This window comes from Hippoglossus stenolepis, chromosome 8, assembly GCF_022539355.2.
Source record: "Hippoglossus stenolepis isolate QCI-W04-F060 chromosome 8, HSTE1.2, whole genome shotgun sequence".
Classification (NCBI taxonomy): Eukaryota; Metazoa; Chordata; class Actinopteri; order Pleuronectiformes; family Pleuronectidae; genus Hippoglossus; species Hippoglossus stenolepis.
The window spans coordinates 22,353,606-22,381,391 of NC_061490.1; the positions used below are offsets into that span (position 1 = coordinate 22,353,606).

The window sequence follows — 27,786 nt, forward strand, 5'->3', positions numbered from 1 at the left end:
AAATAACAGTCTCAACACAGAAACACTATTACACGAGATCTTTAATTACCTTAACTCTAAATGTCACATAGCAACGAAAAAGTCTCAGTGTTAGGTTTGTAGTTTAAGGTCAGTGATTTCACAGAAATGACTTGTATCATTAAAAACTACTTCATGTTGTAATCAGAAGTAAAATTGTTTCAACCGTCTGTCTGACTTCTTGATTCAGACTGTGAGCAAAGCAGGTGAACGAGGTGTCAAGGTGTCAAATAATTTAGGAAAAGTCTCCAGAGTTCAGTGCATGTCTGAAAACACCTTTAGATTTTTTGTGTTTTCATCGGAATAAATTCAGCATCCAAGACAAAAGGCCTCGTTTGGTGTTTTTATGTTTAATTACTGCGTTGGCTCGTTTTTTCTCGTCCTTTCTCCGCTCTCGTTCTTTCTCTCTCTCTCTCTGCTGCTCCAGTCTGTGTTGGTGGGCTCCTTTCACAGCACGCTCCATCTCTCTGGACATGCTGAAGTGAACCATTTGCATGTTGAGCATCGGTACAATCAGGTTGTAATCGTCCACCATCTTGTTTAGTTTCACCAACTGCTCCTCTACAGATGCACACAGCTGATCCCACTGGCTGTGCTCTATGGGGGTCATGGGCTCACCAAGCCTGGCCCTCCCCTCCAATAACCGCTTTCGGAAATGAGCAGTCGTCTCTCGGATGTCGCGTTGCATCACGACCCAGGATGGCTGGTAACCATTTTCTATGAGGATGCGGTTGAGATTGTGGGTCATAGGATCAGCGTACGGATTGTGCTCAAACTTGTTGAGGGGCTTTCCAGCTCCACTCAGGTTCGTGAAGTCCCCGCGGGCCATGGACTCCTGGATCAGGTCCTCCACGAGCCGCTCCACAGCCTGGGTGATCTTGATCTTCCTGCTGCGCTGACGCAAATCCCGTTCCACAAGAGCTCCCTCTGCAGCAGCTGCCCTCTCATGCTCCCTCTGCCGGTAGTTCAAAATCTCCTCAGACGCCCGGTCGACACGAATCTGCTGGTACTGACGCTCACGCTGGCTGGGCGTGCCTGAGCCCATACCGTCATAGCTGAGGTAGTGTCTGTGTGGGAGTGCTGCACCTCTGGACTTGTCCTCCTCTTCCACTTCCTGCCCCCAGCCAGCTGGTTTGGTCTTACTCTGATGTGCCAGCACAGCGCGGTAGGCCTCCTCCACACGGGCAAACAGTGCTGAATCTGCGGTCGTAGCCCCAGAGTCTGGGTGGTACAGTTTGGCCAGATGCAGGTAGGCCTCTTTCACCTGCGCAGGACTGCTCTGCCCCTCATCAGGCAGCTGCAGGAGCCTGTAGCTCTCTCGCAGGCTGCGGCTGATCTGGGGGCCAGAGCTGAGTGCTCTGAGCAACAGGGACCGTCGAGACAAGACGAGCAGGACACGGCCATGATAGGTGTCGCTGCGGGAAACCAGGAGGAGGAAAGTGCAACTCATGTCTGGAAGCCACCTGTGGAATTAAAAAGCAAAGGAGTCTGTCAATGTAGTAGATATCTTACAGAGATACATACATCTTTCTATTCGTAAGTAGGTTTAGTAGTTCCAGTAGTATAAAATAATAAATAGAGTATATAATCTAGTCAAGATACCAGGTAAAATTATAGGGGTTAGTCAGATCCAGGTCTGTTGACCTATTGTTCAGGGAGTTTGAGTTCCTGCCACCTGGTGGTTGCTTTAAGATGTGGCGGTAGTTCTCTAAAGGACCAATTTAATTTTTCCAAATTTTTTGTGTGTCAATTGTGACCTGTGTTTAATTGTCTTAGTGTTTTTACATACACCTGTATTTTGAAACTTATATGTGATAGATTATTTTTACACATTAGGGAAATGTGTTATATGGGCACTGCACAGACATGTATTTATCCACAGTGTAGGAGCCATCTACAATAGTCAATCCCTGTTTATGTTACTCTTGGGTTCATTATTATATTGATAATCAGACAATCTGGTTATTTTCTTCTGGGTCCAGTTCATTCAGTTCTTTGGGTTTCGTACTACTGGTCAGAAAGTAAAAAGCATCTGAAGACACAATATTAGACTCTGGGAACATGCAACAGGCACCTCACAATATGTTGAAGCTGTTTAAGAGAACAAGGGGTTTGAAACCTAATCCTAAACAAGTTAGTTTTAATAGAGACGTTCATGGTTAATACAACTAATGCAAAATATGTGCAATACCACATATTACTTACTATTTATCTTTACTACTTCCTGACACTTTTGTTTAGTACAAGTTTTTTTTGTCTCATGTAATATGCTTATTTCATTCTCATTTATATTGCATTTATATCCAGCATTACTCTACTATAGGCTCAGTCTGCAGGCGTTTCTGTGTGTTCTCTTGTTTCATTCAGCTTTCTGCTCTCATATGTAATAGAACCGCACATTTCACTGCTTTATCCAACTTGTTGAGGTTGCCTATTGATTTAGATATTAAGTTTTCTGCACTTTCTATACATACTTACTCTTTACTTTCTTCCTGGGATGTAAGTAATGTATTTTTATGTTCAGAACCCGAGGAAGACGAATGGCACACGCATGTGTTTCCAATGGGCATCCTCCACTACTCTGTATACACTTTATATTTCTAATTCACTCAGCATTACACTTATTTTTCACTTTTATTAGATTTACTACACATATATCCTATACACTGTATTCTATGATATGTTGTGATACTGTAAACTTGGAGCAAACGACTTTCCTTCAGGATTAAAACAGTATAACCTTATAATATCATATCTGAGTATTTTAATGAGTATTTTAATGAGTATTCTCCTGTGAATGTCAGAGCTGAGTCTGTTTAATCATCACATGAGTGACACGTTAGAAACATGATGGAAACGTCAGGTTCACGACTCGTTGATTGAAGACGCTGATTAAAGAAAGTCTCGTTTCCCTGGACATCAACACAAAGGTGAATAGAAGCTTCGGCCACAGACCTGATTAGTTTGATAACCTCCGGAGAAAAGTGTCCCAGGAGACAGACAGTGTGTCCACTTGACTGAGCTGCAGAGGACAGACAGAGTGCTGCTGCTGCTGCTGCTTCTGACCGGGCACCAGGCCATCAGGCGTATCACCGCCACCTACTGGACTGGAGTGCGAACACATGATTGTAACGTGCAAAGAATGGTGGAATAACGTTTTCACATGTATGTCTTCATTTAAAATACACACACACACGGACAGACAGACAGACAGACAGACAGACAGACAGACACACACACACACACACACACACACACACACACATACTACACAAAAAATACTTTTGCTACTACAGCTGCTTCTTCTTTTGGATAGGCATCAAACAATCAGGTGTATTACCTCTATCTACTGGACTGGAGTGTGAATACATGATCGTAAACTGCAACTATATATTCATTTAAAATGCACACACACACACACACACATATATATATATATATATATTCTGTTGCTACTGCTGCTTCTTCTTCTGATAAAAAGGTTGGCATCCAACAGTTAAATACATGATTGTAACGTGCAAAAAATGGTGGAATAAAGTTTGGGTATGTATATTTTCATTTAAAAAACACACACATACACTTACACTTACACACACACACACACACACACAGTACAAAAAAGATACTTTTGCTACTTCTACTAGTGCTTCTTCTTCTGAATAGGCATCAAACAATCAGGTGTATTACCTCCATCTACTGGACTGGAGTGTGAATACATGATTGTAAACTGCCACTATTTATTCATTTAAAATGCACACACACACACACACAATACATATACTGTTGCTACTGCTGCTTCTTCTGATAAAAAGGTTGGCATCCAACAGTTAAATAGATGATTGTAACCTGCAAAAAATGGTGGAATAAAGTTTGGGTATGTATATCTTCATTTACAAATACACATACACACTCCTTTTACTATTATCACCTGGTCACTATGAGTGAAAAGCAGAGGCCAGAACACTTTGGTTCTGACGAAAGGAAAGGTACATCAAGAATTTCTCTCTTCTTTACTCTCTGTGTCACAACCACTCCTGCAGCACAGTTCTTCATCTGAATGTCGGCATTAAGGAGATGGATGGGTTAAACCTCTGTAAACATTTTAAAGCACTGCAGCTGAAGCCGATTGCTGAGACTTAATATGCTGGGAAACGTCCAAAACCAATTCCTTCTTCTCGGCATGTGTAAAAAAAGGTTTTGCCAAGAAGCGACAGTCTCCCTACAACATGGCACTGGTAACGTCCATCATGATATCAGTAAAAACTTCCTGAATAATCACAGACTAAAAATCAATGTGCACATTTTTAAAAACATGTGATTTCTAAACTCTATTACATCATTATGATGACTTCATACACAATGTGTAAGACTCTCCATCTACTACAAATGTAAGAACCACAAACAGAAATCAAACATTTTATTATATTTTAAGAAAACATTTAAATGAAGTTCCAATAGCAAATTATCTTTAGAGGAAATGAAAGTGCACACAAGAGAGTTTGAAACTGTTTTTAATCGTAATAAAAGTGTGTTTGTTCTCACAATTCATTTTTCATGATTCTACATGTTGTGTTAAACCTGACAGGGAGCCTCATAACATATGATTGTTCAAAAATTAAGACTAAAATCAAAAGCAGTTCTGATAAACCTTAAAAAATCCAAGTAGAAAAACAATGCATTAACATTAATACGTCATCAATGATTACGAATTTAAAAAAAAGTCAAAGGACAAGACACAAGTCATGTTTGGTCAAGAAATGGATTTCACCATCACATTTTCTATTTTCCCTGCAGGTCCTCTACGAGATACGGTTCATTTTTCTTCAGGATTTCGTAGAAGATGTCTCTGCAGGTTTCACTGGCTCTCAGGGATGTAGAGAAGAGCTCCCTCATCTTCTCCTGAGAAGTCAACAGAGCCCGGATTTTAGCATAAGCTTCTTGCTGGATGACATCTTTCTCCAATAGCTCATCCAGAATTGGTTCAATGCAGCTCACTCTGCTGATCAGCTGAAGTTTATGTTTGTCCACAAAGTGCTTTTCTGAGGAAAAGAAGAGAATAAACAAACATTCTGTTAGAACCAAACACTTCACACTTTTGTTTTGGAGTCTTAAAGAACCCCCACCTTCTATAATAGAAGTGTAGATGTGTAAGATTCATCAAATATTCAATAGAGACAATGCATGATCTTGGATTTTCTGAGAAAAGGACTCTGGCACTGCTCACTGTTTTTCAGTTGTTCATGTACTACATTTGTTAAGGTGTGGAAATTAAACACAAACATGGTGCATGTATAAAGTTTATGGGGCTTCATAAACTTTGTCACGTCTGAATCCTTTTTACGTGAAGCACTTTCAACCCTTTACCTTCAGGCATAATGTTGTTGGGTCGACTCCAGTTTAAGTTTGAGAGTTAAATGTAACGTTAACTAAGCACGTGCGGTGATGTTTATGTTACGTTTCCATAACGTAACACTAGAGTAGAAGCCTTTTACTGACAAGACGTCGTACTACCTGAGCATCCCCCCTCTGCTTTTCCGTTTCCAGCTGTTGCTCCACTTGAGGCTTTTGCAGCTGAAACAAATTTGGGAACAATTTTAAATTGTTTAATTATTGATTGGTCTGAGATGAGGGTTTATGCTCATATACTGTTTTCTCCAAACACAAAGCAAGCAAACAGCTTTATTTCATGGTCTAAAGACAAAATTAAAGATTAGCAGGTTTTGGTGGACTAATGGAAAATCCAGTGGTATTCTATTTTCTTCTCTTCTACTTTACTAAGATATTGTATTATTGATATACAGTTTTCTGACTGAACTTGTCTGAACATCTATGATGTCAAATAACCTTCTATGGTCAAATTACAAGGTGAAGTCCAGTTCAAAGTATATGTCCACTTTGGAGAAGGCTAAAACTTAATGTGAAACTGCAAACAACCAGAAAAGAACTCACCGTCACTGGATCCAGAGTTTGAGGATAGTTTAGCGAACTCCTCAACTGAGGAAACATAAAAAGACAGTTAAGTTGTCTTAAGAGAAGTAGGCTTCATGTGAAAAAACGTTTCAATAGAGTTGAGTGTAGCAGTGAAATCTGGATGGGAAGTAATACAGGACAAGTGAAGTGAGTGACTCAGTGTATGAAACCCAACAGGGATTGTGGGCATTGGGAAAATATTACATTAACCATGTTATAATGGGGCTGCCTATTACTAGTTTCATCCAAAAAGTAGAGCCTGACAAGAAATATCCAAAAGGACAATTATTTATGATAAACTGACCACTAATAAATATTAAAGATTAATAAAGTCATATTAATATTATTTAGCCCTCGGACCAAAATAGTAACAGCTTTGAGCTATGAACTCTTCATAGAATAATCAGGAAAAAGGTGACTTTTAAAACAATTTTTTCTTCAGTTTTTTGGCGGCTTAATGTGAATAAATGTTGCTGTTAACTTTAGCCTGTGACACGCAATTGCTGTTATACATAAAACGAGGCACATACAGCGCTCCTTAGGACTACAGCAGAAAATAACAGGAGGAAAATTACTTGGAAAACAATTTGGCTTCTCCACAAAACATTTCTTGTACTTGTAAAAGTAATTGAGTACATTGATAAATAGTGCAAATATATATCCCACCCCAAAAATTGTAATCATGATTTGTGGATATTGATAAGATTTAACAATTTTGTAGGACTGAAGATGAAACAACTAAACACTAGTTACATGAATGTCAAAACATCAGGATTCTTATTATTATAAAACCACAACGTTCACTAAACTGCAGGAGCAAAAAAATCTGCCTTTAAACTTAGAAGAAAAAAAGAGGCGTTGATTATTGTGATAATTATCAATATTGATTAATATGAAAGGTTTTAGCCACAATTACAAACAAGACTCTAATATGATTGTTTAACTCTCTGCAGAAATGTTATAAATGTCCTACTTCTCTTGTTAAGGTAAAACAATTGATCTATTATTGTTTATTAGAGTTTCCAATTCACCTTTTCATTATCATTACACGTTAATCTTTACATCACCATACGTCTTGTACCACTGACATGTTGTTTGTAAGTTTTTATGATGGATTCCTTAAATTTTTTTGTATAATAGCACAAATATTTATTTTGTCTGTAAATACGTGTAAATTATTGCCTGTATTCTTGCATGTAGACTTTGATTCCGACATTCTTCTGCTACTTATCTCTTCTCACCGAGTCTTTCTGCTTCTTGGTTGCAGTCGATCTCTCGGAGAATCTCCGCAGCCACGGACACTGCTGCTCTCTCGGTGAAGGTGGAGACCAGGACGTCGGTGAGATCCAGGAAGTTCTTCCCCTCCACTCGGCTGCGTCTGACCCGAGGCTCCTCCCGGCGGTCCAAGAGCTGGTGGCGGAACTTCACCAGGTTCTGCTCGGACAGATCCTCCAGCGTGTCCGCTAAAAGCTTCTTCGCGCTTTTAGGCGCCATGGTTCACCGACACGGTTCACCGACACAGCTTCTGACCCGATGCCTCCGAAAGTGAAAGTGAATGAAGTGTGCTGCCTTCACGTGCTGTCGGAAATACCAAGATCGGTCCAGTGATTCACAGATTGATTTTCGTTTTTTTAATCATTTCTTTGTTTGGCTTTATTAGAACGCATACAGACATTTGTTTCACTGTTTCCAAAAGAAAGTTAATTTATTTAAATATCAAATAGTTCATTAATGGTTTATAATTGTATTAAACATTCAACACATTGGTTGTTTGGTTATCGGCTAGTTGGTTAGTTGGTTGGCTGAATTGCTGGTTGGTTGCTTATAAGGTTAGTTAGTTGGTTGGTTGATTGCTTGCTTGCTTACATGGTGAGTTGGTTGGTTAGCTGGTTGGTTGGTTGTTTGGTTGGTTGGTTAGTTAGGCTGGAGCCGCGTTCATGCATAGATCACAGGGGACATTTAGACTTTTTTTTTTTTACTGTTTTTACATTTGAAGAAGTGGTCACCATTTACTTCAATTTTATGGGATTTGACTGCAACAAGTGGTGAGTAGATAATGAGTGATTTTTTATTTCTGGGTGAACTGTCCCTTCAAGGAATGCCGTAAAAATATCCAAATTCCGACGGCTTTGAAGGCATCTTCTTTGGCGGGCAAATGACAGTCTGCCGATATGTTGGACTTCCACGTGACCTCGCTTCAAACTAAGCGCGCGAAAATCTCACTTTAACGAAACGATCTCTCTTCAAATCAAACCTACGGAAACAAAACGTGCAGGCTGCTGAGAGATGTCGCGCACAATAAGCACACGTCTCTTACAGGCGCTGGAGAGTCTGAGCGGTAACGACCTGGAGAGGTTTTGTTTCCAACTGAGGGACCGCAGGGAAGAGCCGAAGATCAGGCGCAGAGAGGTGGAGGATAAAAGTCCTGTGAAGATCGCAGACCTCCTGGTTTCTAAGTTCACGGTACTGGGAGCTCTGAGAGTGGTTTTGGAGACACTGAGGCTGATCGACTGTAACCAGGAGGCTCAGACACTGGGTGAGTCTAATTCATGTCCGAGAGACACACATTAGATTTTGAATTCATGTGTATTTTTGCTAGTTAATAACTCATAGCAGCTCCATAAATAAAACTTAAAGGTCCATTGTGTAAGATTTAGGTGAAAGGGATGTATTGGCAGAAATGGAGTCCGTATTAAACCCATATAACAATGAAACGTAACTGAAGCTTGATATTTTACAGTTTAACCATGAACTTTATTACAAACAACTATAAATAAAAGAATCCACAAATACAACCAAATATAGACAACTATTTAGAATTAAGTAAATAACATCATTTTAAAATGTAAAGATATAAAATGTATGTATGTATATGTATATGTAAAAGACATAAATGCACTTTTTTGTATGAACATATCTGTAAACATTGTATTGATCCCTGAACATCTCAATGACACGAGTACATGGCAGTTGTCAGGGAGACTTAACGTTAGATTGAAATGATGCTGTCACATCGATGAGCGGTTTGTAGTGTGTCAGACAGTTAGAGTCTCTGTCTGAGTGTTATTCTGTCAAATAAAAATTTTCATATCAGAGCTGTCAGCAAATATAAACCCTGGTACCGCTCCGTCTGTGAAAGGCTCATAACTGACCATTTTTACTGACCAACCGATAAACCAGTTGGACTCTAGTCAAAAGAAAGTCAAAGTCAGAAAATAACAATATTCTTAAAACCCTGTTCTCTTTCTCTACAGAATCAAAGACCAAAGCTTGTGTGGACGTAAGTTCAACATCACACAGTGAAATTCAGAGATTCTCTATCACAGGTGGCTGGTCATTAATAAAGATACATTGCTGGGTTGTTTTGGTTTTGATTTTTCTTTCTCTTCTTTAGAAAGGTGATCCCATTTTTCGCAAGACCTCTAACGGGAAGTTGGACACAAAGCCCTCACAGGAGGCTGAGAACTATGCAGCCGGGCAGTCTGCTTTAAAAGCTGCTCAACAAGGAGGTGCTCCTGTGAAGATGAAGAAGCCAGAGGAGGTGGAGGCTGACGCCAAGGCTCACGTTCTCTCTGAGGGCGGAGACCCTGGAAACGACAGGCTCCTTCTGAGCAGATATGTGATGCAGTTTGGCAAGTACAAAGGTCAAAACTTCAAATGGCTGTTGGAGAATGATGTGCGCTACGCTGCCAAATTGCTGGCTCACCACCAGAGGGAGCGAGAGCACTCAGTGAGCCAGAGTCCAATGACGGCCCAAAAGGTACTGCAGAGGAAGATGAGATGCTGTGCCACACTGACATTTGAAGCAGGATTTGTTTATATAAAAAAAAAAGGAGCTCAGCTAAAGTTAGGAGAATAGTTGGAGAATACATGATTTAAAATAAAATACAATGTCCAAAAGAGAGGCCTGTGAGGAAAGGCAAGTTTATTACTGTTTTTTCATTTTGCAGAATTAAACCAAAAATACGAAATCGATTTCCACCAAACTTAGTGGAGGGTGAGATGAACCCATTCAATCTTAGTGTGGATGCGGATAAAAGGGCAGATCCAGGAATTTGTCTGAAACTTCTAATTGCTGATCCAGGAGCCGCTGCTCATGATCTGAGAAGATCAGAGGTTTATTTTTTCTCTACGCTTTAAAAATGAATTAAAGAACAGCATAGTCTAGACTCCATGATGTTCGTAGCCTTAGCTCTTAAGCTATTGGCAGTGCCTTGCACAACTTAAAGGAACAAATTGGGAGAACTGTTCACATATTATTCCTGTGGTTTTATTTTGTTTGCCAGTGGTGAATTGGACACTGATACCAATCTTTATCAATTTTCTTACTGTTCTGTCTTTGAATTTTATGTTGTGAATGTATGCATGTATGTGAATAAACTGTTAATCAGTTTGTTTGCAAACTTGAATTGCATAGAAAGAGCTTTAATATATGACACAAACTCTTCTTTTATTTGAAGGTTTCCTTGACTAAATATGCGATTCCTTACCCTGAGGTTTTGGGAGAAGTCAGATTTCATCGTGGGGTTGATAGAGCCCAAGAGAGATCCCTCCAGCCAGGCAAAAAGGGAGTGGCCCTCGTTGGTTTTGGTCGTCACGAAACGGAGACGCTGAAGGATCTGTATGAGTCGAAGGACAAGGACAGAATCAGGTTTGATAAAACTCAAGAGTGAAAAGCTTTAGATGGTGTTGTTGGTGCATCAGCAGACATTACAGGCCACTGCTCTCCCCTCTACACACACAGCTATGTCCACTTCCTCCGAGGAATGAAGTCAACCTGTGATCCTGGGACCAAGATGGACGCAGCCATCAGATACATTTTACAGCGTGACCGGGGGCGGGCTGCAGCCGCCACTGCAACCAGGAACAGACGGAGTAACATAGACCAGTATGCCAGTTCCTCAAGGTATGTGTTGTACTTTGGGAAAGTTTAGTTGTACTTTCTTCTACTATCTGTGTATTTAGTGCACTGGAGATCTGTATTCTGCACGTTTTATAATAAATAACTTTATAATAAATGTCTTTCATTTGATTCATCTCTCCACTATGAATTAAGTACTTTCTCCCAACAGTGGATTGATTTTAAGTTATACTCTAGTCATTCATTATTTTTATCTTTTAAATGGATAACCCATTAACATATAGAGCAGAGGTCACTAATAGGAAGACACCAGTCTGGATCCAGACCCAGAACAATAACCCATAAATCCGATGAGCAGTGAGCGAGTGAGATGGAATTTATTTAAGATGCACATTTAAAAAAAAGCTTTCTATTATGTATTTAATTTTTTATGTGACATGAGAAAAGAGCTTTTATTTTTTAAGAGAGTACAAATCGCTTCAGTTCATTGTGAAAACTGACAAATGTTCAATAAGTATTGAACATTTTATTGCATTTTACTTTGATGGGACAGTCAGTTGTTGACAATGCACAAACGTTGATATATCTAATATTCAGTACCAATAATGGTAGCTAGACATTATGATGTTCCAGATTTTGCTTAAAGAAATCTTATATCTCAGATTTTTCATTGTGAACTGCTGCTCCAGAGGAAAACACATCTCATTATCACTTGTTGCAGGCTGTTTAGTATATTTTACATATTTGTGTGGAGAATGTTAAAAACTGCGTGGATATATTCGGTCAAATTTTATGTATTAATTGTGTTCAACTGGAATGTCTTCTCAACAAATGTTCTCCTTGGTGAAAGAAATTGCAGTTTAGTCTCTAGAATGTCCCTGACCATGTTTTATAAGGGTCGGCTCACTCATGCAGTTTCCTTTTTGTTGCACCTGCAGGCCCAAGGTGAACAGGACCTGATGGAGGGCACAACAATCCTGTCTTCTCCATTACTGACAAAATCCTCTTTGGAGGCTCCTGTGGCATACTCTAAATTTCCCTCAGGATCAATCAAGTATCTATCTCTCTATCTCTCTATCTCTCTATCTATCTCTCTATCTATCTATCTATCTGTCTATCTGTCTATCTGTCTATCTATCTGTCTATCTATCTATATATCCATGTGTTTATCTATCTATCTATCTATCTATCTATCTATCTATCTATCTATCTATCTATCTATCTATCTATCTCTATCTATCATCTATCTGTCTATCTGTCTATCTGTCTATCTGTCTATCTATCTATCTATATATCCATGTGTTTATCTATCTATCTATCTATCTATCTATCTATCTATCTATCTATCAATCTCTATCTATCTATCTATCTACATCTATCTATCTATCTATATTATCTATCTATCTATCTATCTATCTATCTATCTATCTATCTATCTATCTATCTATCTATCTATCTATCTATCTATCTATCTATCCATGTGTTTATCTGTCTGCCTCGTTAGATACAAGTACAATCATCCAAAGCCGTTTATTGAGGGAGCATTTTCTAAAGGGCTTACCCTATGCTGAGAAAAGATCATGTAAAAATGCATCATGAGGATAAATGATTCAGTGACTAATTGTAGCTTGGACATAGATGGAAACATCTTCTCTACTTGTGGTCTTCTTACTTGTTTTTGTTTTCTTGTTTTTAAAATGTAGAGTTCTTTTATCTAAACCAGCCGTTCCCAAACTTCAGAATGTTGCGGCCCAATTTGAAAACTGAAACATTTGTGCGGCCCACCCACACCTTTAATCACAACTATATGATAGATTCTAAACAATTTTACTCTGCAAATGTAGCCTGTTGATTTAAAATTGTAAAATTGTCGGTGACTGATTCAATCCATTCATTAAAGCCAGAGGAAAAGCGACTCATGAAAGTTTTTTATGGATGAAAAAAACTACAAAACACTGAGGCCTTCAGTTTCTGTAGATGCTCCTCGTGATGACACTATTCTTGGTGAGTGGTTCATTCAGTGTGGTGCAATAAGGTTCACTTGCTTGAAGAGATCATACGTGTTGTACTTCAATGACACTGGTTGATTACCTCCACAAAGACGTTATGATTTAATCTGTGTTTGTTTGTCTTGAACAACATCTTGAACTCCCAGCCGTCTCCCGTCCAGGAGATGAAGGTACGACAGGCCGAGTCCAGAAGTAGTTCCAGTAAAAACTGCCACAACTGGATTGGACCAGAACCTGAATGAATAAATGAATACATACACAGATTCATTTGGTTACAGAGGGCAAGTACATTATAAAACAACATGTGAGATTTGATTAACCTGTAATAATCAGATGTTGGAGAAATATTCAACTAGCACTGCAGCAAAAAAACACTTTTTAATTCAGCATCCAAAAAGAAAAAATATAGAGGAATAGTCTTATACTTATATTATACTGCTGAATAATTATTATTAATGGAATAATGTATTGAATGTTAAATGGATTGCATTTGTATACTGCTTTCCTAGTCTTATATGTTTTATTTACACTATATGCTGCGATATAGCAGAGCCGACAAGGGCAGTTTGGGGTTCAGTATCCTGCTCAAGGGCACTTTGGCATGCAGAATACATGAGCCGGGGATCGAACCACCGGCCATCTGGTTAGTGGACAAGCTTGACTCTACTTCATCACCAACCCCATAATCTGTGAGTAGCATTTTAAAGTTGTTAGCCCAGAGGAAGCTAATTTACGGCTTAATACACTAATCAATAGCAATGCATCATATTTTATACTTTTCATATCAATTTAAATGTGGCATTGAGTGTAAAAAAGTACAAGAACCTCAAAGTTGGGTGAATGTATACAATGGTATTGTTGTGCCATAATGCATCAAACGTGATACCATAAAATGGTGTGCCTTTCAGCATTCAATAAATTTGGTTATTAAAATATAAAATATAAATATATTTTATTATTAATATTAAATAATAACTTTAATTGATTAAAGTTACCTCGGGGCACCACCCTTCAAAGGAAGGAAAAAGATAGCCAATTTATTGAATAAGTCTCATAAAGGTTCTAACTACAAATTTGGAACTCTGATTAACAATTAAATTAATAACTATAACCAAAATTACCATATAGATAGTTAGCTAAGTTGAAGGATATGGAGTTCTTGACAGTGTAGAGGTTGGCAAAATTTACTGATGCAACATTAATGAAAAAACATTTGTGAAAGAAAAACATTTATTATGAATATAATAAAGTATAAAAACACAAATTACTAACGGTGTAATTACTAAACAAAGACAGGTATGTGAGTCTACATGTGTGTGTGTCTGTGTGAGTCAGCGTGCTTTCAAAATGGCGGCTGGCCAAAGCGATAACACCCTTTCCCCCTCCTATTGGAATGTTTACGACCTGTAGAGATAATTAGGTGAAGAGTTATGCGTGTGTGTGTGCCAAATTAGAGAAAGTTGCTAGATGCATGCACGGAAGGACTGAAGAGCATAACTAACATTAACTTTCTCAACAACTTGTAACCACAATATCACAACACCACAAATCAAACTTATAAACGTCACACAGAATCGAATAAACAGTCTTGCTTAGCCTAGTATAATTATTAAGCCCAGTTGTGTTACCCGTCCGTGGAAAGGGGAAAAAGGAAGTTGCTGTGCAGTTCGAAGTCCTGTGAAGTCGTCTGGCTGGTTGTGTGGCTCCTGCCTTAGTGATTCTGTTGAGCTGTGTAGCTCAGTTGCTGGTTGAAGTTTTCAAGCAGGACATCGAGTCGCTGCTTGAAGGGTTGGTAGAGCTTGGAGCGCGAGGAGGTTTCCTTGGTGAGATGAGCTGGAAGCTGCACCTTTGTGCTCCTCTCGAAGAGTTGGATGGAAAGAGAAGATGTGAGCTGGAGAAGAGGCTCGACAGCCTTCTCTCCGTGGAGGGAGTGTAGAAAGAGAGAGAAAATAGGGGGAGCAGGCCTTATATTGGCCCAGTGACCTCACAGGTCATGGGGTCCAGAGTGACCAATGGGAGTTGAAACCTGTGTCCCTGGGGGGGTTTTCACACCTCTGTGACGTTGATGGCCCCTGGGAGACTGAGTCCTGGAGGGACATGCGGCTTCAGGCTTTTGATTGCACATATAGGCAGAGCTTTGGTCTCCCAAACACCATGTCCCAACAGTATATTCTCACCTGGATAGGCCGACATCCCTGGCATATGGCCCTCCCTGTCTGGTCTCTGAGGGTGTGGGTTTTTGCGTTTGGCCACACGGGGGCAGTACGGCTCTGAGGACTGAGGGCTGGAGTTTGAGGGGCAGGAGGCCAGGGGCAGGTGAGGTAGGGGGGTGGCGAAGCTGGGAGAATGGGTATTCCGGACAGAAGGACGACGAATGCCTCTGTCCGTCAGAGTCGTATTAGCTCTGATCCATCTAGAGTTTCCAATTCACCTTTTCATTATCATTACACGTTAATCTTTACATCACCATACGTCTTGTACCACTGACATGTTGTTTGCAAGTTTTTATGATAGATTCCTTATAATTTTTTGTATAATAACACAAATATTTATTTTGCCTGTAAATACGTGTAAATTATTGCCTGTATTCTTGCATGTAGACTTTGATACCGACATTCTTCTGCTACTTATCTCTTCTCACCGAGTCTTTCTGCTTCTTGGTTGCAGTCGATCTCTCGAAGAATCTCCGCAGCCACGGACACTGCTCCTCTCTCGGTGAAGGTGTAGACCAGGACGTCGGTGAGATCCAGGAACTTCTTCCCCTCCACTCGACTCGCGCTTTTAGGCGCCATGTTTCACAGACACAGCCTCTGACGACCGAAAGTGAAAGTGAATGAAGTGTGCTGCCTTCACGTGCTGTCGGAAATACCAATATCAGTCCAGTGATTTACAGAAGTCCTATTTACTTACATTTTTTGGGATTGGGCTGCAACACTGTTTACACCTGAAACTCCCAAAATGTTTTGTGGACTCAAACACCTCACGCACCTTTCCATTGGCATAGTGGTGAGTAGATAATGAGTGAATTTAAATTTCTGGGTGAACTATCCCTTCAAGGAATGCCGTAAAAATATCCAAATTCCGATGGCATTGAAGGCATCTTCATTGGCGGGCCAATTACAGTCTGCCGATATGTTGGACTTCCGCTTGACCTCGCTTCAAACTAAGCGCGCGAAAATCTCACTTTAACGAAACGATCTCTCTTTAAATCAAATCTATGGAAACAAAACGTGCAGGCTGCTGAGAGATGTCGCGCACAATAAGCACACGTCTCTTACAGGCGCTGGAGAATCTGAGCGGTAACGACCTGGAGAGGTTTTGTTTCCATCTGAGGGACCGCAGGGAAGAGCCGAAGATCAGTCGCAGAGAGGTGGAGGATAAAAGTCCTGTGAAGATCGCAGACCTCCTGGTTTCTAAGTTCACGGTACTGGGAGCTCTGAGAGTGGTTTTGGAGACACTGAGGCTGATCGACTGTAACCAGGAGGCTCAGACACTGGGTGAGTCTAATTCATGTCACAGCAAGGTCAGATAAGGACGATTCCAAAAGAAGGCGCAGTATTGACAGCCCGCCCAAGTTATGGTTTGTGTTTAGATTTTTGTCTCAATCTTTAGAGTAGTCTACTATAAGTAGTAGACGTATTATAAAGTAGGTTTGTTCAGAGACACACATTAGATTTTGAATTCATGTGTATTTTTGCTAGTTAATAACTCATAGCAGCTCCATAAATAAAACTTAAAGGTCCAGTGTGTAAGATTTAGGTGAAAGGGATGTATTGGCAGAAATGGAGTCCGTATTAAACCCATATAACAATGAAACGTAACTGAAGCTTGATATTTTACAGTTTAACCATGAACTTTATTACAAACAACTATAAATAAAAGAATCCACAAATACAACCAAATATATACAACTATTTAGAATTAAGTAAATAACATCATTTTAAAATGTAAAGATATAAAATGTATGTATGTATATGTATATGTAAAAGACATAAATGCACTTTTTTGTATGAACATATCTGTAAACATTGTATTGATCCCTGAACATCTCAATGACACGAGTACATGGCAGTTGTCAGGGAGACTTAACGTTAGATTGAAATGATGCTGTCACATCGATGAGCGGTTTGTAGTGTGTCAGACAGTTAGAGTCTCTGTCTGAGTGTTATTCTGTCAAATAAAATTTTTTCATATCAGAGCTGTCAGCAAATATAAACCCTGGTACCGCTCCTTCTGTGAAAGGCTCATAACTGACCATTTTTACTGACCAACCGATAAACCAGTTGGACTCTAGTCAAAAGAAAGTCAAAGTCAGAGAATAACAATATACTTAAAACCCTGTTCTCTTTCTCTACAGAATCAAAGACCAAAGCTTGTGTGGACGTAAGTTCAACATCACACAGTGAAATTCAGAGATTCTCTATCACAGGTGGCTGGTCATTAATAAAGATACATTGCTGGGTTGTTTTGGTTTTGATTTTTCTTTCTCTTCTTTAGAAAGGTGATCCCAAGACCTCTAACGGGAAGTTGGACAGAAAGCCCTTGCAGGAGGTTGAGAACTATGCAGACGGGAAGTTTCCTTTAAAAGCTGCTCAACAAGGAGGTGCTCCTGTGATGATGGTGAAGCAAGAGGAGATGGCTGATCACCAGAGGGAGGGAGAGCCCTCAGTGAGCCAGAGTCCAATGACGGCCCAAAAGGTACTGCAGAGGAAGATGAGATGCTGTGCCACACTGACATTTGAAGCAGGATTTGTTTATAAAAAAAAAAAAGAGCTCAGCTAAAGTTAGGAGAATAGTTGGAGAATACGTGATTGAAAATAAAATATAATGTCCAAAAGAGAGGCCTGTGAGGAAAGGCAAGTTTATTACTGTTTTTTCATTTTGCAGAATTAAACCAAAAATACAAAATCGATTTCCACCAAACTTAGTGGAGGGTGAGATGAACCCATTCAATCTTAGTGTGGATGTGGATAAAGGGTCAGATCCAGGAATTTGTCTGAAACTTATTTTTATAGAAGTTCTAATTGCTGATCCAGCAGGCGCTGTTCATGATCTGAGAAGATCAGAGGTTTATTTTTTCTCTACGCTTTAAAAATGAATTAAAGAACAGCATAGTCTAGACTCCATGATGTTTGTAGCCTTAGCTCTGAAGCTATTGGCAGTGCCTTGCACAACTTAAAGGAACAAATTGGGAGAACTGTTCACATATTATTCCTTTGTGGTTTTATTTTGTTTGCCAGTGGTGAATTGGACACTGCTATCAATCTTTATCAATTTTCTTACTGTTCTGTCTCTGAATTTTATGTTGTGAATGTATGCATGTATGTGAATAAACTGTTAATCAGTTTGTTTGAAAACTTGAATTGCATAGAAAGAGCTTTAATTATGACACAAACTCTGACTATATACGCGATTCCTTACCATAAGCACACGTGTCTTGCAGGCGCAGGAGAGTCTGAGCAGTAACGACCTGGAGAGGTTTGGTTTCCATCTGAGGAACCGCAGGGACGAGCCAAAGATCAGTCGCAGACAGGTGGAGAAGAAAAGTCCTGTGGAGATCGCAGACGTCCAGGTTACTAAGTGCACAGAACTGGGAGCTCTTAAAGTGGCTTTTGAGACACTGAGGCTGATGGACTGTAACCAGGAGGCTGAGACACTGGGTGAGTCTAAACCCAATACCCCTACCACTTGTTTTCGAGGGTTATCTTTCCCCTTTAAACAGATTCACAAGGGGTAGTGGTTGAAATATTCCCCTACGAATAGGGACAGCCCTTCAAGAAGCCGTTACATCATCAGTAGTCGATGCGAAAGTACGGGATTATCATGCAAAAAAAACCCATATAACAATGAAACGTAACTGAAGCTTGATATTTTACAGTTTAACCATAAACTTTATTACAAACAACTATAAATAAAAGAAACCACAAATACAACCAGATATATAGAACTATTTAGAATTAAGTAAATAACCTCATTTTAAAATGTAAAGATACATAAATTGACTTTTTTGTATGAACATATCTGTAAACATTGTATTGATCCCTGAACATCTCAATGACACGAGTACATGGCAGTTGTCAGGGAGACTTAACGTTAGATTGAAATGATGCTGTCACATCGATGAGCGGTTTGTAGTGTGTCAGACAGTTAGAGTCTCTGTCTGAGTGTTATTCTGTCAAATAAAAATTTTCATATCAGAGCTGTCAGCAAATATAAACCCTGGTACCGCTCCGTCTGTGAAAGGCTCATAACTGACCATTTTTACTGACCAACCGATAAACCAGTTGCACTCTAGTCAAAAGAAAGTCAAAGTCAGAAAATAACAATATTCTTAAAACCCTGTTCTCTTTCTCTACAGAATCAAAGACCAAAGCTTGTGTGGACGTAAGTTCAACATCACACAGTGATATTCAGAGATTCTCTATCACAGGTGGCTGGTCATTAATAAAGATACATTGCTGGGTTGTTTTGGTTTTGATTTTTCTTTCTCTTCTTTAGAAAGGTGATCCCATTTTTCGCAAGACCTCTAACGGGAAGTTGGACACAAAGCCCTCACAGGAGGCTGAGAACTATGCAGCCGGGCAGTCTGCTTTGCAGCTGCTCAACAAGGAGGTGCTCCTGTGAAGATGAAGAAGCCAGAGGAGGTGGAGGCTGACGCCAAGGCTCACGTTCTCTCTGAGGGCGGAGACCCTGGCAACGACAGGCTCCTTCTGAGCAGATATGTGATGCAGTTTGGCAAGTACAAAGGTCAAAACTTCAAATGGCTGTTGGAGAATGATGTGCGCTACGCTGCCAGATTGCTGGCTCACCACCAGAGGGAGGGAGAGCACTCAGTGAGCCAGAGTCCAATGACGGCCCAAAAGGTACTGCAGAGGAAGATGAGATGCTGTGCCACACTGACATTTGAAGCAGGATTTATTTATATAAAAAAAAAGAGCTCAGCTAAAGTTAGGAGAATAGTTGGAGAATACGTGATTGAAAATAAAATGTCCAAAAGAGAGGCCTGTGAGGAAAGGCAAGTTTATTACTGTTTTTTCATTTTGCAGAATTAAACCAAAAATACGAAATCGATTTCCACCAAACTTAGTGGAGGGTGAGATGAACCCATTCAATCTTAGTGTGGATGTGGATAAAAGGGCAGATCCAGGAATTTGTCTGAAACTTCTAATTGCTGATCCAGCAGGCGCTGCTCATGATCTGAGAAGATCAGAGGTTTATTTTTTCTCTACGCTTTAAAAATGAATTAAAGAACAGCATAGTCTAGACTCCATGATGTTCGTAGCCTTAGCTCTTAAGCTATTGGCAGTGCCTTGCACAACTTAAAGGAACAAATTGGGAGAACTGTTCACATATTATTCCTTTGTGGTTTTATTTTGTTTGCCAGTGGTGAATTGGACACTGATACCAATCTTTATCAATTTTCTTACTGTTCTGTCTTTGAATTTTATGTTGTGAATGTATGCATGTATGTGAATAAACTGTTAATCAGTTTGTTTGCAAACTTGAATTGCATAGAAAGAGCTTTAATATATGACACAAACTCTTCTTTTATTTGAAGGTTTCCTTGACTAAATACGCGATTCCTTACCCTGAGGTTTTGGGAGAAGTCAGATTTCATCGTGGGGTTGATAGAGCCAAAGAGAGATCCCTCCAGCCAGGCAAAAAGGGAGTGGCCCTCGTTGGTTTTGGTCGTCACGAAACGGAGACGCTGAAGGATCTGTATGAGTCGAAGGACAAGGACAGAATCAGGTTTGATAAAACTCAAGAGTGAAAAGCTTTAGATGGTGTTGTTGGTGCATCAGCAGACATTACAGGCCACTGCTCTCCCCTCTACACACACAGCTATGTCCACTTCCTCCGAGGAATGAAGTCAACCTGTGGTCCTGGGACCAAGATGGACGCAGCCATCAGATACATTTTACAGCGTGACCAGGAGCAGGGTGCAGCTGCCACTGCAACCAGGAACAGACGGAGTAACATAGACCAGTATGCCAGTTCCTCAAGGTATGTGTTGTACTTTGGGAAAGTTTAGTTGTGCTTTCTTCTACTATCTGTGTATTTAGTGCACTGGAGATCTGTATTCTGCACGTTTTATAATAAATAACTTTACAATAAATGTCTTTCATTTGATTCATCTCTCCACTATGAATTAAATACTTTCTCCCAACAGTGGATTGATTTTAAGTTATACTCTAGTCATTCATTATTTTATCTTTTAAATGGATAATCCATTAACATATAGAGCAGAGGTCACTAATAGGAAGACACCAGTCTGGATCCAGACCCAGAACAATAACCCATAAATCCGATGAGCAGTGAGCGAGTGAGATGGAATTTATTTAAGATGCACATTTAAAAAAAAGCTTTCTATTATGTATTTAATTTTTTATGTGACATGAGAAAAGAGCTTTTATTTTTTAAGAGAGTACAAATCGCTTCAGTTCATTGTGAAAACTGACAATAAGTATTGAACATTTTATTGCATTTTACTTTGATGGGACAGTCAGTTGTTGACAATGCACAAACGTTGATATATCTAATATTCAGTACCAATAATGGTAGCTAGACATTATGATGTTCCAGATTTTGCTTAAAGAAATCTTCTATCTCAGATTTTTCATTGTGAACTGCTGCTCCAGAGGAAAACACATCTGCTCCAGAGCAACACATCTCATTATCACTTGTTGCAGGCTGTTTAGTATATTTTGCATATTTGTGTGGGGAATGTTAAAAACTGCGTGGATATATTCGGTCAAATTTTATGTATTAATTGTGTTCAACTGGAATGTCTTCTCAACAAATGTTCTCCTTGGTGAAAGAAATTGCAGTTTAGTCTCTAGAATGTCCCTGACCATGTTTTATAAGGGTCGGCTCACTCATGCAGTTTCCTTTTTGTTGCACCTGCAGGCCCAAGGTGAACAGGACCTGATGGAGGGCACAACAATCCTGTCTTCTCCATTACTGACAAAATCCTCTTTGGAGGCTCCTGTGGCATACTCTAAATTTCCCTCAGGATCAATCAAGTATCTCTCTCTCTATCTCTCTATCTATCTGTCTATCTCTCTATCTCACTGTCTATCTGTCTGTCTATCTATCTATCTATCTATATATCCATGTGTTTATCTATCTATCTATCTATCTATCTATCTATCTATCTATCTATCTATCTATCTATCCATGTGTTTATCTGTCTGCCTCGTTAGATACAAGTACAATCATCCAAAGCCATTTATTGAGGGAGCATTTTCTAAAGGGCTTACCCTATGCTGAGAAAAGATCATGTAAAAATGCATCATGAGGATAAATGATTCAGTGACTAATTGTAGCTTGGACATAGATGGAAACATCTTCTCTACTTGTGGTCTTCTTACTTGTTTTCTTGTTTTTAAAATGTAGAGTCATTTTATCTTTTATCAATTGTACTCTGCAAATGTAGCCTGTTGATTTAAAATTGTAAAATTGTCGGTGACTGATTCAATTCATTCATTAAAGCCACAGAGGAAAAGCGACTCATGAAAGTTTTTTATGGATGAAAAAAACTACAAAACACTGAGGCCTTCAGTTTCTGTAGATGCTCCTCGTGATGACACTATTCTTGGTGAGTGGTTCATTCAGTGTGGTGCAATAAGGTTCACTTGCTTGAAGAGATCATACGTGTTGTACTTCAATGACACTGGTTGATTACCTCCACAAAGAGGTTATGATTTAATCTGTGTTTGTTTGTCTATTAAATAGCAGGATTATGCAAAAACTACTGGACTATTACTACAAAATTTAGGGGAAGGGGGCGTTATTGGTCAGGAAAGAACCTGTTATCCAGATCAGGAGGAGGACTCAGGACCAGGTCATGTCTATATAGTTGTATATGATGCAGAGAAATGTGTTTTTTAACTTTTTGACTTCATAAATCATACAGCCAACTAAAAAGACGAGAACAGAGCCATGCTGATTTTACACAACCTGGCAACCCGATAGGTGCTCTTGTTAATGTCTGACCTATAAAACATCAGTAAATGTTGTATCAACTATTAATAGCGGCACTTAATCTGTAATAAACAGTACCTTGTAAGAGAGTGTCAATTTAGGATAGATGAAAGTTAAATTGAGGAAACATATATTTTCATAATCAAATGCAGAATACTAAATAAGAATGAGACTCTACACAGAGATCTATGTTTATATACAGTTTATTTACACAAAACAATCATCACACAGGCTAAAACCTTCACAGTGGCTGCCTGCAAGTGATCTCACTTCATGTTATTCTGATCAGCAACAGAGGTAGACATGAGTTTTGCATACAAAAATATATAAATGCACAAAACTCTACATATGGGTCTCTATAAACACTATTTACATATCAGTTCCTCCTCAGAAACACGACGAATGAAGATATGGCCTCTATTCATTGTGCTAAGAATGCCCCCTGTGCTGCAGTTATTTAGCCCTGAGGTGAAGGAGCTTCATGTTTATGAGTCAGGTATTAGGAGACTTATTATTTCACAGAGACTAACACATTGTCTTTAAAGACTGATGCATTGTGACTTTTATGAGTTTTTGATTATTTCTTTTCCCTGAAATGCAACATCTACAAACTGGCTCCCGGTCTGACTGTGACCACATCGCCACTTAAAGAGCCAGTGTTCACTTTGTAGTCTGTAGTACTCTGTCAAAGGGGCTGGTCACTCTCAGCCAGCAGCACCAGTCCAGCCCCACATCTCCTACTGAGGTGCCCATGTTTCACTGCTGTGCTCAGACGTCACCGCCGCTGGCGCCCCGGGGCACTGCCACGACTCGGTGTGTGTGGGCACAACGTTCAGACTGATCAGGACCTCCTGTGCCGTCTTTCCCAGCATGCCCTGTATGTCGCAGACGAAGCGGTAGACGTAGCGTTTGCCTGCCGTCTTGTGGATGATGTTCTTGTGGTAGTAGTACCGCAGGCCGCGGCTCAGCTTCTCGTAGTTCATCTTGGGTTTGTTCTTGCACTGGCCCCAGCGCTTGGCCACCTGTAAGATCAACAAAAACTACTTAGGTGCGTTTATATTTCAGAAAAACACAGCGGTGGAAGAACAACGTTTTACGCCAAGGGGCAACCCACAGTGAGGTCACCCATTGGTTTGTGAACGGCCACTTGGAAGCCTCGAGTTTGGCATTTTGTCCAGCAACCACAACAGAATTTGTCCTTACCTCAGCGGGGTCGGACATCTTGAACTCCCAGCCGTCTCCCGTCCAGGAGATGAAGGTACGACAGGCCGAGTCCAGAAGTAGTTCCAGTAAAAACTGCCACAACTGGATTGGACCAGAACCTGAATGAATAAATGAATACATATACAGATTAATTTGGTTACAGAGGGCAAGTAGATTATAAAACAACATGTGAGATTTGATTAACCTGTAATAATCAGATGTTGGAGAAATATTCAACTAGCACTGCAGCAAAAAAACACTTTTTAATTCAGCATCCAAAAAGAAAAAATATAGAGGAATAGTCTTATACTTATATTATACTGCTGAATAATTATTATTAATGGGATAATGTATTGAATCCCATAATCTGTGAGTAGCATTTTAAAGTTGTTAGCACAGAGGAAGCTAATTTACGGCTTAATACACTAATCAATAACAATGCATCATATTTTATACTTTTCATATCAATTTAAATGTGGCATCGAGTGTAAAAAAGTACAAGAACCTCAAAGTTGGGTGAATATATACAATGGTATATTCTAACCTGGATAGGCCGACATCCCTGGCATATGGCCCTCCCGGTCTGGTCTCTGATGGTGTGGGGTTTTGCGTTTGGCCACACGGGGGCAGTACGGCTCTGAGGACTGAGGGCTGGAGTTTGTGGGGCAGGAGGCCGGGGGCAGGTGAGGTAGGGGGGTGGCGAAGCTGGGAGATGGGTATTCCGGCCAGAAGGACGACGAATGTCTCTGTCCGTCAGAGTCGTAGTAGCTCTGATCCATCTCACCTGGGACAGAGAGAAGGTTCACACTTTACAGATCCGCCCACTGGGAGCCGTGATTATTCTTCTTTGTCTTACCATAAATGACAATGTCTTACCTTGTAACGTGTTTGGTGCTTTTGTGGTTAAGAAGGGGCTGTGGCTGCCCTCCATGGCCGGGCTGAACTGTCCACCCTGGGGCACCAGGCTCTGATATGTCTGCGGAGACTCCTGGTACCCAGTCTGTGGCTGATCTACCGCCGGCCCATCTGCTCGTCACAAAGAAAGTTGGTCAGAAAAAGAGGGTCCTTTAAAAAGGGACTTTATATACAGTATAAGTCAGAGACTCACCATGAGGATAAGAGCTCCACCAGTTGAACTCCTGATACGAGTCCAGGTTGAACAGAGCAGTGTCACTGGTGCTCACTGCGGAGAGAGAGAGAAAATTGTCATCAAAGCCAAAATAAAACCGACAACATGAGATACTGTGGGTTTATTTTTGAGGTTTTACCTTTGGTGTCGTAAGGATGAGAAGATGGTTTTGGCGGCTCTGGGTAGCTGCTCTCTGCTGGATACTGCTGCTGCCCGGGCGCTTTACTGTCTAACAGAAAAGACAGCTCTTCACCAGGGTAGTCTGGAGGTTAAACATAATACAGACAGATGGAGTCAGTGGAAGATGATGATGATGATGATGGAGGAAGGACAGAAGAAGTAAAGGAGCATACCTGTGCTTTTATCATATTGGTGCTTATACATGAGGTTATATTTGTGAACAAGAATTCGCACAAACTACTGGACGGAATAAAATGGACCTTGGTGGAAGGATGAGATATGAGTCCGGGAAGAACCCATTAAATTTTGGCTCAGATCTGGATCCAATTTTTTTATGTTTTTACTGATTTCAGGGTACTGAACACATAACCAAGGAAAACCTTTCTAACAAACTCCTGCTCACAGCTTAATTATAATAATAAAATCTGCTAACTTCCACGTTTCAAGCAACTTCCAAGTCGATGCAAGTAGAATCTACTACATCGTAATATTTGCTAGAAAATGCAAAATCATTGGTATGGTCCTATAAACTGGGGGTTGATTACAGCTCAGCTAAAGGAAACAGTCATTAAAAGAGGGGAGAAAAGAGGTGGATTTGTCAGTTTGGGTTATTATCTTTACGGTGGAAGTTGACACAAGAAAAAGCCAGTTTGTTTACTGTCGAATCAGCACCAGGCACTCAAGCCCTGCTGCTTTTTTCTTTTCAGCTCAATGGATGGAGGCAGCTCTGAGGAGGAAACCAGGGAGGGAGGGGTAGGAAGAGAGAGGAGGAAACGCCAGCGGAGGGTGTGTGACAGAGTAGTGATGGAGGGATGGGGAAGGGGGGGCTCTAAATCTGTTTGAGGAGGAAGTCTGGAGGAAAGGATTAGGCAGGGGAGTGCGACACGGGGAGTGTCTTTAACCTGACCACCCTGTTTCTCTCCGTCTTTGTCCACCTCAGCCCATTCACACACACACACACCAACACAAACACATGGCGGCACCCCATTATCCTCACACTGGGCTGGAGCCGGGGCCCCCCCACTCTCAAGGTCTCGGCCAGAAAGCTCTGACAGATGTGATGATAGTGTCTGCGGAAAATATTTCCTCTGTCCTTCAGCTGCTCAGGTTCAGAGGAAACAGATCGCACAAACACTGAGGGCGAAAAAAACTAACTTTGTCCTCATCACTGATTCATTCTCTGATCATCACCAGCAGGGGGGGGGGAGAGAGAGAAGAGTCCTGATGGTTTAACTTGTGATACAGCGACATCACACAGTCCAGTGATTCTCTAAAAACTCACCATAAGATGTAAAGTCGAAGCCGGCGGGCACTTCCTGCGTCCTGAAGTCCTCTGTGTAGTATCCAGTCTGGCAAATCTCCATCTGTGTTGAAAGAGACGTGTGAACATTACTTTCATCAGCTCTGATTTCAAGATGGAGAAGCAGAGGCAACAACCCCAGCTGGAAAAATAAGTTATTGGGCCCCGAGAGACCCCCCCCCACAGAGCTCATTAATCAATTAACAGAACATTTATTGAGCAAAAATCACTTGAAACCACTTTCTCAAATGTTAATATTGGCTCTGCGACCCTAAAAGCAGTGGATCTCAAACTTTACTCATCAAGGACCCCTACATTGACCCAGATAGACCCCCCCATTTGACAAGATTTTAACTTTTTGGTGTTTTATTACAGGAATGGCCTGAAATTCAGGAGCAAAGTATTCATACATTAGGTCAGTGTGTTACCTATGAATGAAGTTATAGAGGAAAATAAAGGACCCCCTGTGGAACCCCCTTAAGGACCATTGGGGTCCCCACACCACACTTTGAGAACCAAGGTATTTAACCTGGGAGTTTGGGGGCCACATGGTGACTTGTCTGCTAAAGAGAAGGGCTTCTATTTGCAATTATTTGAATTGTCAGTTATAATTTTTCTGATTCAATGTTTCATTTCTAATTTAAAATATCAGTTTAAATCTAAGATATATTTTTTTCCTAATATTTACTTTTAGTCACTGTGACATTTTATTAAAAACAATTTAAGCTACATCACAGTTTAGGATGAAAACACTTTTTTCTTTCTTATTTCCTCTCTTCTTCAAATAATAAATAAATAAATAAATAGAATTAAAGTGGAGCTCTACCTTTATTTTGGGCTCTGCTCTGTCTGCAGGTTTGATGATGGTGTCCCAGTACATCACTCTCTGTCCTCTTCTTCTGCTCTTCTTTAGATTTCTTGCAGTTTCTAAGACGTGTTATGATTTAACGACAGAGTGGTCAGTGTGCGCGCAGTCCCGTTATAAAGGCTACAGTGGGGTGGGAGGGGCGCGTGACCGCCGTGCGTCGTGACCAGCAGCTCGAGCTTTTGTTTGACACGAAGTGACGTCAGACCCCCCTCCCCCTTCCCAGCAACCAAACATTCATTCATAAAAAAGAAAAAAACACTCACT

At 40.3% G+C, this 27,786-nt stretch overlaps 5 protein-coding genes across 7 annotated transcripts; 2 read left to right on the forward strand and 3 right to left on the reverse strand.

Moving 5' to 3' along the window:
- Positions 1-23: 23 nt before the first annotated feature.
- dnajc28 (DnaJ (Hsp40) homolog, subfamily C, member 28) lies at positions 24-3,105 on the reverse strand. The gene is made up of 2 exons (XM_035163928.2): positions 2,974-3,105; positions 24-1,481 (listed from the first exon to the last, which is right to left on the reverse strand). The coding sequence occupies exon 2, from the start codon at positions 1,466-1,468 to the stop codon at positions 314-316; it is 1,155 nt and encodes a 384-aa protein (XP_035019819.2). The 5' UTR covers positions 1,469-1,481; positions 2,974-3,105; the 3' UTR covers positions 24-313.
- Positions 3,106-4,513: 1,408 nt separating this feature from the next.
- Positions 4,514-15,636, reverse strand: pycard (PYD and CARD domain containing). 2 transcript variants are annotated; one of them, XM_035164225.2, is made up of 6 exons: positions 15,500-15,636; positions 12,941-13,092; positions 10,479-10,607; positions 7,230-7,566; positions 5,968-6,012; positions 4,514-5,057 (listed from the first exon to the last, which is right to left on the reverse strand). In XM_035164225.2, exons 4-6 carry the CDS (start codon positions 7,480-7,482, stop codon positions 4,798-4,800), a joined length of 558 nt encoding a protein of 185 aa, XP_035020116.1. In that variant the 5' UTR covers positions 7,483-7,566; positions 10,479-10,607; positions 12,941-13,092; positions 15,500-15,636; the 3' UTR covers positions 4,514-4,797. The 2 variants fall into 2 exon arrangements, with proteins under 2 accessions (XP_035020116.1, XP_035020114.1); XM_035164223.2 differs by lacking the exons at positions 10,479-10,607; positions 12,941-13,092; positions 15,500-15,636 and adding an exon at positions 5,530-5,589.
- Positions 7,789-12,008, forward strand: LOC124852281. The gene is made up of 6 exons (XM_047340954.1): positions 7,789-8,524; positions 9,243-9,268; positions 9,383-9,748; positions 10,449-10,639; positions 10,733-10,894; positions 11,788-12,008. The coding sequence occupies exons 1-6, from the start codon at positions 8,275-8,277 to the stop codon at positions 11,807-11,809; spliced, it is 1,017 nt and encodes a 338-aa protein (XP_047196910.1). The 5' UTR covers positions 7,789-8,274; the 3' UTR covers positions 11,810-12,008.
- A 133-nt stretch (positions 15,637-15,769) lies between the features above and the next one.
- Positions 15,770-22,363, forward strand: LOC118114032. The gene is made up of 9 exons (XM_035164222.2): positions 15,770-16,355; positions 17,216-17,241; positions 17,356-17,556; positions 18,302-18,518; positions 19,217-19,242; positions 19,357-19,721; positions 20,417-20,607; positions 20,701-20,862; positions 21,766-22,363. Exons 1-6 carry the CDS (start codon positions 16,106-16,108, stop codon positions 19,480-19,482), a joined length of 846 nt encoding a protein of 281 aa, XP_035020113.2. The 5' UTR covers positions 15,770-16,105; the 3' UTR covers positions 19,483-19,721; positions 20,417-20,607; positions 20,701-20,862; positions 21,766-22,363.
- Positions 22,364-23,027: 664 nt separating this feature from the next.
- LOC118113141 (ETS1-related protein) lies at positions 23,028-27,614 on the reverse strand. Of its 2 annotated transcripts, none has more exons than XM_035162548.1 (8): positions 27,481-27,614; positions 26,637-26,718; positions 25,314-25,403; positions 25,154-25,228; positions 24,922-25,071; positions 24,590-24,829; positions 24,046-24,164; positions 23,028-23,864 (listed from the first exon to the last, which is right to left on the reverse strand). In XM_035162548.1, exons 1-8 carry the CDS (start codon positions 27,532-27,534, stop codon positions 23,580-23,582), a joined length of 1,095 nt encoding a protein of 364 aa, XP_035018439.1. In that variant the 5' UTR covers positions 27,535-27,614; the 3' UTR covers positions 23,028-23,579. The 2 variants fall into 2 exon arrangements, with proteins under 2 accessions (XP_035018439.1, XP_035018438.1); XM_035162547.1 differs by having other exon boundaries at positions 25,314-25,436.
- Positions 27,615-27,786: the final 172 nt, after the last annotated feature.